General features: G+C 42.4%; 1 protein-coding gene across 1 annotated transcript; it reads right to left on the bottom strand.

Annotated features, from left to right (window-relative positions):
- Window positions 1-495: 495 nt before the first annotated feature.
- LOC126092603 (uncharacterized) lies at window positions 496-4,001 on the bottom strand. The gene is made up of 2 exons (XM_049908301.1): window positions 3,227-4,001; window positions 496-993 (listed from the first exon to the last, which is right to left on the bottom strand). Exons 1-2 carry the CDS (start codon window positions 3,653-3,655, stop codon window positions 628-630), a joined length of 795 nt encoding a protein of 264 aa, XP_049764258.1. The 5' UTR covers window positions 3,656-4,001; the 3' UTR covers window positions 496-627.
- Window positions 4,002-10,132: the final 6,131 nt, after the last annotated feature.

Below are 10,132 nucleotides of genomic sequence, written 5' to 3'. Positions count from 1 at the left end.
TTTCTATTATTTGTTCGTCCTTAGTTAATGGATACATTCACTCTTTCTACATTTTTGAATGTTCTCTTTCTTGGTTGTAAAGCTTTCTTCTCCATTTTCATTTAATCATGCAACCATACCACAGTGTGTAATTTGCAGCCAGTAAAAATGTAGCCCCTGTAAAGCTGCTTGTTTTTTTTTCTGTTGTTCTGGCAACATGCCAGCAAAAGAGTCAGATGAATTAACAGACAATGTCTGAAATTAACTAACTTATGGAGCAAAACTCCTATAAGCATATGCAGTACACAACGTCTTCATGAGAAGGTAAGATATAGAGTCCGTAAAACTTGTTAATACATACAAAGAACCATTTTAGCTACAGAATGGAGTTTCAAATACCACAAGTATTTTTACGGAATTTGGTCCCAACCTTTTGGTTGGATTGTATCCAAGGGGTGTTATGCAATTCACTCACTCAATGCCGATTATTTAAAAGTAAGAATATGAGATACATAGTTATGAAATATTTATTTTAAATATAGTTTCAGAAATACAAACTTTTCCCCTAGGTTCTCAGTCTCTTAACGACTCCGTGGTGTGTGTATACATATATACATGTGAATTCACTCACACTGCAGCACATACACATTAATTAATATCTTTCTCAGAAACTTTAATAACAGTGTCAAATGTAAGAGACTTCAATTGTCCATGATATATTACCTCTGAGATAAGTTTCTCCGCAATGATATACTGTATGTCATTTGTCCTTGACATTTTACGCATTTTAGCAGCAATACTCATCCCAAAGAGATCAAATTCATCATTTTCCTTTAAAGGTGAGGAAAACTGCTCACGAGGTCCTGTAAGAAGCCTGTCATTCTTAAATTCTCGCCACTTTCTCTTAGTACCAACTGAAGATAATACAGCAGATGAAGCAGACACTGACGGCATTGTACGGTCATCTGTTATTTCAAACATAGAGGTGCTGGTCTCAGATTCACTTGCGGTATCCTGTGAAATGCGAGGCAATTTCATTATAGTGTCATAACATACAAATAGCAACTAAAATACATAAAATTAATCATGTAACATACATGTAGCAAGTGGAGAGAGAACTGTTTACATCACATTCACAGAGGGATTATTTCATGGTAGTTCTGAGAAGCTCTGTGGAGTGAAATTAAGATAAGGACAGTGCAGACATCAGTGAGAACATGTATTAATATGAAAAGAATTACAGTCTAGCCACTTACTTGATAGTATGTGTTCTGAAATTTGCTAAGAATGTGGAATTTTGAATTATTCTAATTCAAAGCCCAGCAGGAAGGATTAGATATCCAAATAATGGTACTTTCTATGTAAACTATTAATTAGGAGTAATAGGTTTCAAGTTCCAGTTTATCAGATAAGTTCCAGAGACCTATTAATTATGTAATCAGTTCACAATGCTGTAGCAATGCTTTCTACATATTTAAAGTAGCCAATGAAATCATTCTGGATTCTGATTTATTGAAAATGCAGAACACTACATGCATGCATCAACCAACAAATAAAGAATTCACATTTAAACACTAATTCTTTTCAATGTCTTTGCAGTTAAGTGATTATGACAATTATTTGTTGCACAAAATGTGTAGGCACTGAGCAAAAGTTCTCCAAATAGCAGTATCTGATCATCATGGGTTAGTGTGCTATATCTACAAAAATATGAAATCAAAAACAGATGTAAAGAGAAGAGACATTAGGATTATCAATATACAAAACCTGAACATTATTAAAATAACACTGAGGACAGGTGATTGGGCCAAAACAATGCAAGTACAAGGCACAGCCGAGAAGTATGATGCCTTACGTACAGAAATTAATGCATCATTTAATGCAATCTTCCACGAAATGACCTGTCAAAAAATGCAGGCTCACCATAGGCAACAGATTACCAAAGAAATAACTGAATTATAGACTACAGTACAAGAACTTGCACATAAGGGAATAATTTTGGTTTGGTTTTATTCTATAATAATTGTGATGTTTTGTATGTTGTATATTTATGGTAGGTCAGTTGTTCTTTAATTGGTGCTGTGAATATGGGGTATCTGAGTTGTTGAGGTTTTGGTTCCACTTTTCAGAGTTGTAGCTATTGGTTTTTTCGGTATTGATAGCTGTGGTTGGGCTATATACATCGGGAAACCGCCGTTTCCACTTTTTGGCATTTTAAGCATTGATTTTTGGTATCGGTAGCTGTGGTTGACCTATATAGGTCAAGGGAAGTTCGTGATTCCTATGGTTTTGTTGGTGTAGAGGACTGCTGTATATTAACTTTTTATATTGTTTTGGGATGGTGGAGTGTTCTTTTATTGTTGTATATTTAACTTGTCCCCACCCCACATGCCCAATTTTCCGTTAGTTTCATTTCATTTTTTGAGTGGGATGTGTCAATTTGATTTTTGTTTGTTGGTGTGTGTACGAAGTGATGTTATTGTCGTCATTTTCTATACACTGGAGGTAGCCGTTTCCGCCAAAATTATGACATCGTTGTTCAAAGCAGACAGGTGGAATCAGACGCTTCTGTAATGCCTTTGAATATATTGTGTGGATCATATCTTTATCTTTTCACATAGCGTATGTATGTAACTTAGAGATCAAAAATCATTAGTGAGGAGATGTATGCAATATTACTATCATTAGTGCCAATTTGATTTTTTGTACTGTAATGTAAAAACTAACTATTTAAACATATTGTATTAAGTTGACCAATTTTACTTTACAAAAATGGTTCAAATGGCTCTGAGCACTATGGGACTTAACATCTGAGGTCATCAGTCTTATTTTACAAATACACAAACTGTACATAACGTAATCTGATTGAAATCAATTAATTAACATTCGACCAAATACAGATTCATTTCTGAAATGGAGGCAGATGAATGGTCGCTGAAATGTTACGCAAAAATTCTTCATAATAAACAAAATCAGTACAGTAGTTAAGCTGAGAAATGAAATCTGGCATATCGGTTTCTGGGGCTGTACAATACCTTTCAGTTAGTAAAAATCCGTGATAACTTAGTGTTACAAATTGCCTTGACCAAAAAGGCAAAACCTTCATTTTCGACAGACACGAAACTGGGGAAATGCATTATGGATACCTTACGCCAAGGCGCTTGTCTAGCTTCTCTCTCTGCATTTAAGTGATTTTTTTCATCAGAAATGAAATTATTTAAGTCTGGTTGCCAAATATTCCAATTACCTTCGAAGTTTCAACTTTCGAGGAATGCTCAATAGGCTCATGTGACTGGTAATGAACAATGTGTGTGGAAGAGTATACAGACTGCTGATCATCTTGCCCGCTGACACCATGATCAATATCATCAGAAACTGCTCTAGATATAACTGATGATGCAGCCGTGGTACGTTGTCTGCAACGCGATAAACTTGTAGGGTGCTTTCGCTCTAAATGTTTTCTCAGGTTAGTCACAGACGTCGTGAAACGTAAAGTTCGATCGCAAATACCGCACTGTGCAAATTTGTTAGCGCCATCACTTTTCTGCACAGTAAAAAATCCCCACAAATAAGACTTTCTTCTTTTTTCGTGCATTGGTAACGTCCACAGGCCACTACACAAAACTGAATGCAATATTTCTATTTTTGTCCGTAACACAATACATTGCACTTGCATAAAATACACAGGACTGCAGTCAACGCACAACACACTTTGGGCTGTCACAACTTCTGCGTAGTTACGGTAACATTGATGTTACAGTGTAATCATGGTTATTAAAAGTGAAACCATGGCGCTCTCCCCAATACTGTTACCAAACAACGAATACATCCGAAATGTACAGTTGTCAGTTTGTTTATAAGGCGCCCCCACTTCTTCTTACGTAGAACATACAGACAGATCGGCTTCGGAACCCGATTGTTTCGCATCCAGCTGCTACCAACATTATTTTTATTATCAGTTACCACAGTTTAAAAACATTTGAGTCGCGAAACTCTCAGAGATTTTCTGCAGCTACGATAGCGCAGCGATGCCAACCGACTGGCCTGTAGTGCAAAGAGAACATACTATGAGATGGTTGTATACGTGTAAGGCTAGTTTATTTATACGTTGTTCTGTGGTTTATACGACGATACTGGCTTGCGTCACTCGTTGGGTGAAACCAATTGCACGCAACTGGTTTCGTATTGTACAAATAACTTTAATCATTACTGTTTCTTTGTACATGTGCAGTGTACCATTCGATGTTGAATAAAGCTATTATTATTCTATAGACACGAGGCCACCAGTGTACACTTCAGTTTCGTCGTTATGTGAGTGCTGTAGTAGTGTGTGAAATGAAAGTTTTGGCACCTGTGCGAGCTGTTGCGGAGTTAATAGGTTCTTTCGAGATAGAGCTGCTGCTGCTCTCATCTATTACTTTCCCCACTTTGGGGAGTGTGAGGGGGAGTTTGTAGCCTTTCGGCTTTTACTCCCCTGTGTACTTGTGTGTGTGATTATTTCTGTACTTTTTGGTGTCTGTGAAATATGATGATTGTTCTGTGTGTGTCTGGTACTTGCCCGAGGTTTGGCGAGATAATTGTAGTAATTTGGGTAGGAGCAGGATTTGGGAATGATAGAGCTGCAGCCATGCGTATGCATTCGACGTAGGCATTCTCAAAGTTCCCATGGTTGGTGATTGGATGGAAGCTGTTCGGGTTGCTGTCAATAGACAGTTGCAACTAGTTGCGACGGATCAGATGAAATAGTTCTGACTGGTTCCAAGGGCTTTAATAAGCTTGCTCCAAAGAAATCAGCGCGTGCATGCGCAGAGCTTTTTGTGTTCAGTCTCGTAGCATTCTCGTTGAAGAAAATAAGTCCTTAGTTCTGCTAGCCTCTGAAAGAAACTGTATATCACAGACTTACGAAAATTAAATACATCCTGATGTAATTGTTTCCCTTGAGAGATTTTTCTGTAGAAATCTGTTGCGTATAAAAGCTTGTGTCAAAAGCAAATGGATCTCACTATCCTCTGTTAACGTCACTTTCAAATTGAATAATTTTTCTCTCTTCCATACAAGGATCCAAGAACTGGGAGTCACACACTATACTCATTGCTGTAAACCCTTCAGAAAGTCCGCGCCAAGCACACGGATATGATCTCATCTTGAACGGATTTCGACAGTACGATTACGCCTCTGCTACCTGTGAACTGTATGTATTACTGTACACTGACATTTTGTCATTATACGAGTAAATCGACATTAATCGGAGATGGGGTGTTAAACAAAATTTGCTATTGGAAAATTCATCACCACATTTAGTGAAAAGGACACCTGGAAGTAACAATAATAAAAATAGCATATTCTCCATTTGAATCATGTCCTACCTCTGTCAACTATGGGCTAGCCGCTTGGAGTGCTAGCGTTGCCTCAAATGTCAAAACGTTGCACTTCCTGCCCTACAGAATTTCGCGGTTGTTTATCTTAAACTGTGACACTACCGAGTTAATCGGTATGCATGCGACAGGATGCGCTACCAATGTGTTCCAAAACGCTCCGCATAAAAACGGGATTTTTCCGGGTCTCCACCTCAGGTTACCTTGGTGATAGAAAGGTTGGGCCAAGTGTTAGGAACAGATCTTGGACCAGGGGACATCTTTATACCCAACAGAAAGATCGTCTTACTATAAAAGCTCCTATTAAACGATGCGCGTAAACCTTACACCTATGCTCCAGTGCCACATGCGTGCATGTCTGTAACTACAGGCTGGTTCACGTAGAAATATTATACCATTCACGCGGGATATACCTGGCGCACATGCGCAGTAGACAGTAATAACGCGCTAAACCATTTAGAACTGGCTGATCTCGCGTGAAGTTGTTCGTTCTACCGCACGAAACACAAGGGGGACTGTGTGACATATTGGAACGTCATTTGTTCAAATGATTTATGTGGCTGAAGGTTCCTATTTAATAAGAAATTTTTCAACATTATTTATTAAGTAATTGTTATTCTCCTATGTAGGTTACTACTGTTCTGAATTACAGACTCAGCAGTGAGTTTTATTTTACGACACTTTGTTAAACTGGTTTATGTATTTATACAGCATTTTGCACATGGAGGACTTGTTTTGGAGCTATTGCCATGGCAGTGACAATAAATCTACGCATTAGGGTAGAACGACAACGAAAACAAAAAAACCATGCGTTGTTGAGTTTGACCCTGGCTGAAAAGAAGGGACAAAGGCAGGGGATTATATTCACTGTTTGTGAAAGACCAGAGGCTAGAAGATCTACATGAATTTCGGAGCTTCGTGAGGATGGACACGGGCCGTTTCAAGAAGCTGCTGTCTATGACAGACGATGGAATTAGCAAGTGTGACACAGTCATGAGGGAGGCTGTCTCACATTCTCGAAAGTAAGAATTAAATGATATGTTTTGTGGTCATACCAGCCTAGATCACGAATAAAACACTGGTAAATGCCCTGTTATGTTGCAAGCTAGTTGTAACGTTACGTTTCCTGGCTACTGGTGAATCTTTTAAGAGTCTGGCGTTTAGCCACAGAATAGCACAGGCCACCATTTCATAAGTTTTTGTGGATACATGCACTGCAGTTTGCAACCCTTTAAGGGACCAATATTTAAAGGTGCACATGTGTTATTATTCCAAGTTTGGAATTTTGTGTGTGTGTGTGTGTGTGTGTGTGTGTGTGTGTGTGTGTGCATGCGCGCGTGCGTGCGCTACTCAAGAGTTTTGCGGTCCTCATCTGCCGCACTTTTGAGGATAGCAGGACATCGACAGCAAGCAGTGTTCTACAGCATTACACCTGTGGCGCGATCTGGACCATACAAGGATTTCCTGGAGCTTGCTCACCTGTCTGGGACATGGAGGGAAGGAACACATGATGCTCTGCCATATCATTACCACACCCGGCCCTCCACCTTGTGCCACACACTCGTGGTAGCAAAGGCTGAGTTTGAGTCCATGTTGCAACAAGGCACCGTGCGAACACTCGATCAGTCTGGTCTTCCATCTTACATTTAGTACTGAGATAGGACAATTTGTGGTGCCCATGTGGGGACTACCATGCACTGAATTCAAGGATAGTGCCAGACAGTTTCCTGGTGCTGCACCTGCTGGTTTTTAACTACACCTTGATGGGCTCACTGTATTCAGCAAGATCAACTGTACAAAACCATATACGCAGATCCCTGTGGCGCTGGAAGACATGCAAAACACGCCTTTGGACTCTTTGAGAGCATGTTTATGACATTCGGCCTTTGGAATCCTTCACAGACATGGCAGTATCTCCTGGATGGAATTTTGCGAGTCGGCGCCATTCTTGTATTCTTGAAGTCACTTATGTTCCACCAGAAGACCACCTTATGACGCCACAGCGAGGCCAGTATTGTTATAAGTCCACTGAAATTCATATTCAGGTTAACAGAAATCGAATTTCTAGGGCATCTAATCACCTCTGTCAGATACAAGCCTCTAGTGGACATGGAGCTGGTGATCTTGAACATGCCACACCAACAAATCCACAAAAGCCTCCGCCGATACCTTTTTATAATCAGCTTTTACCAGTGCCATCTGCATAACGCTGTTATGGTGCTGGAACCCGTGACTGCGATGCTACACAGCCCCATTGCCAAAGAAAGGGCCTTTTGTTATGTGAACAATTGCAATGGAACAAAACATTGCCGAGTTCAGTCAGAACCACTGTGATGATCATGGGCATGCATTTCATCCGCCCAGGACTCCAGAAAGACAGCTGGGAGTGGGCACACACCTGCTTTGTGTGCCAGCATGCCCACGCATTCGTTGCCCTCTCCCTGACATGACATGCTGCTTCACACACACCCATGTGGACATTGTGGGCCCCTTTCCTCTGTTCCAAGGCAAATGGTATCCACTGACATTGGTGGACCATTTCACAAGCTGGCCAGAGGCTAAGCCAATAATGGACATCATTGTCAAATCTGTAACCACTGCACTCGTCGACACCTAGGTGGCTCGCTTTGGTTGCCCTGGTCACAAAACAACAGACTGTAGCTGTCAGTTCAACAGAATGCCTTTTATGCATGTCATGTGACTGTGTGGCAAGTGGCTACATCGAATGACCAATTACTAGTCTGCGGTTAACACAATGGTCGAGCGGCTCCTCGGATGCTGGAAGCGTCAAAATGGTTCAAATGGCTCTGAGCACTGTGGGACATAACTTCTGAGGTCATCAGTCCCCTAGAACTTAGAACTACTTAAACCTAACTAACCTAAGGACATCACACACATCCATGCCTGAGACAGCGGTCGCGTGGTGCCAGACTGTAGCGCCTAGAACCGCTTGGCCACCCCGGCCAGCCTGGAAGTGTCCTTGACGTGTCACAAAATCACTTGGTTGGAGGCACTTCTGCCCATACTCCTCAGCTTGCAAGTAACAGTGAAGAACAAGAGCAGAGTTTCAGCAGCACATCTCATCTACGGTCAGTCACTTGCCATCCCCAGTGAATTCATGGAGGGGGTACCACCACAACACAATGCCTCAGCCCCATCACTGGCAGAAAGTTTCTGCAGCTAAATGGCCAGCCTCCAACTCCATGCCCCGAAGTGGCACAGTACCTGCAGAGTATATACATATTTACAGCACTGCATGCATGTTATGTTGCACTTAGACATCATACAGCTGCCACTTAGGCCGCCCTACTCAGGACCGCATCACATGACCACCTGCAATGAAAAGACTTGGCAGATCAAAAGTAACAGCAAGCTGACTAAAGTCTCCATTGACCAAGTCAAGCCAGCCTACATCTTGACTATCCTGGCCACCATTCACTTCTTCAACCAGCTGAGGACCTGTCAGTGGATGATGCTCCCCTCACATGTGGTCAGACAGAGCTCCCTCCTGTAGCTGCTGGTGACACATTGACGCTGCCAGCTATCGCCATGTGATCATCTGCAACTGAGGCTATCCCCAGCCCGCTTAGACAGCCACTTAGACCACACCCTGCACAGGCGCACCGACCAGCCCCACAACAGCAGACTGCGTCATGCAAGCCAGCCACCACGTCTGTTTCAAAAGCCCATGCTGTGTCATAATGATGTCAAGCCACACGACGCAGCCAGCAAGCATCCTACCTGGTGCCTGCCATTGAGACACTGTCTCCAGGGGCTGCTGCCTCACCAGCTGCTATCTCACTTACTGTCAGGCTCCAGACATCTCCTTCTTTCTTACTGGCTTTTTGTCCATCACAGCTCTTGCACGCGATATTGCATCTCCATGTCTCCGATGTGTCAGGCGCTGAGGCCGCAGCGACTCCTTGACTCCTTTACTGGTCTCCATGTCATGCTTCTGTCAAGTTCCAGACTCAAATGTGGGTCCTGGAGCTGCGGCGGAGAAGCTGGCAGTATCTACAAAACTGCCAGCTTCTCCACAGCAGTTCCAGGACCCACATTTGAATCCTGAAGACACAGTGTTCACATGAGCCTAGACTCTCCGTAGTCTCCCCTGCTGCCATCTGTGTCAAAGGCGCATTGAATGCAGCTCCGTGTTTTCAAGTTGAGTGTGTCAAGAATTCAGTGCATTATGAACAGCACATTTGTGTGAACATTTTGTTTCATGTCTTCTATTCATGTCTAACCAGTCTTTGTTCATGTGCCAGTGTCCTCTGAGGCAACATCTCTGTGCTGAACATTTCCAGCCAGACATCACCACAGATAGCTCCCGTACAGTGTTGCCTGTCACTGCTGTCGCTAGTGGGGCACGTGAGCACACACCCAGCCAGCTGTGTGTGACATCATGCACCGCTGTCCAATCACTGCTGACCAGTCTGCTGCCATCATGCTCGTGCTGACATCAGCACAAAGCGTGTGAGGCCCAAGCACATGGTAGCCATGGATGGATCACTTTTGCTTCTCGCTGCTGCAAAGCTCTGATCTGCTAGGAGGGGGATCTGTGTGGCAGCCATACCTCAGAATCACATGGATAGTGGTGCACCAGTATTCATCTGTCAGCACAGATTTTACCGCTAGGTCAACCTCTAAGACAACGGTGCGGCACCCACAGGTGCGGAAGAGGCAAAGTGAGAGCCATTGCAAGCTAGATCTTTATGCCTTGTGGAGATTTATGTCTATTGCGGACTCTGTCAGTCAAAGACAATGTAGGTTGAGTACAA

The sequence above is a fragment of the Schistocerca cancellata genome, chromosome 7 (genome assembly GCF_023864275.1).
Source record: "Schistocerca cancellata isolate TAMUIC-IGC-003103 chromosome 7, iqSchCanc2.1, whole genome shotgun sequence".
Taxonomy (NCBI): Eukaryota; Metazoa; Arthropoda; class Insecta; order Orthoptera; family Acrididae; genus Schistocerca; species Schistocerca cancellata.
The sequence above is the reverse complement of the archived record's forward strand: the minus strand, read 5'-3'. Positions and strand labels throughout refer to the sequence as shown.

Bases quoted from the DNA above. Each gene is read 5' to 3' on its own strand.
- LOC126092603 (XM_049908301.1), bottom strand. From the start codon at position 3,655: ATGCAAGTGCAATGTATTGTGTTACGGACAAAAATAGAAATATTGCAT. The intron at 994-3,226 runs GTAATTGGAATA...CGCATTTCACAG, and splicing joins CGAAAGTTGAAACTTCGAAG to GATACCGCAAGTGAATCTGA.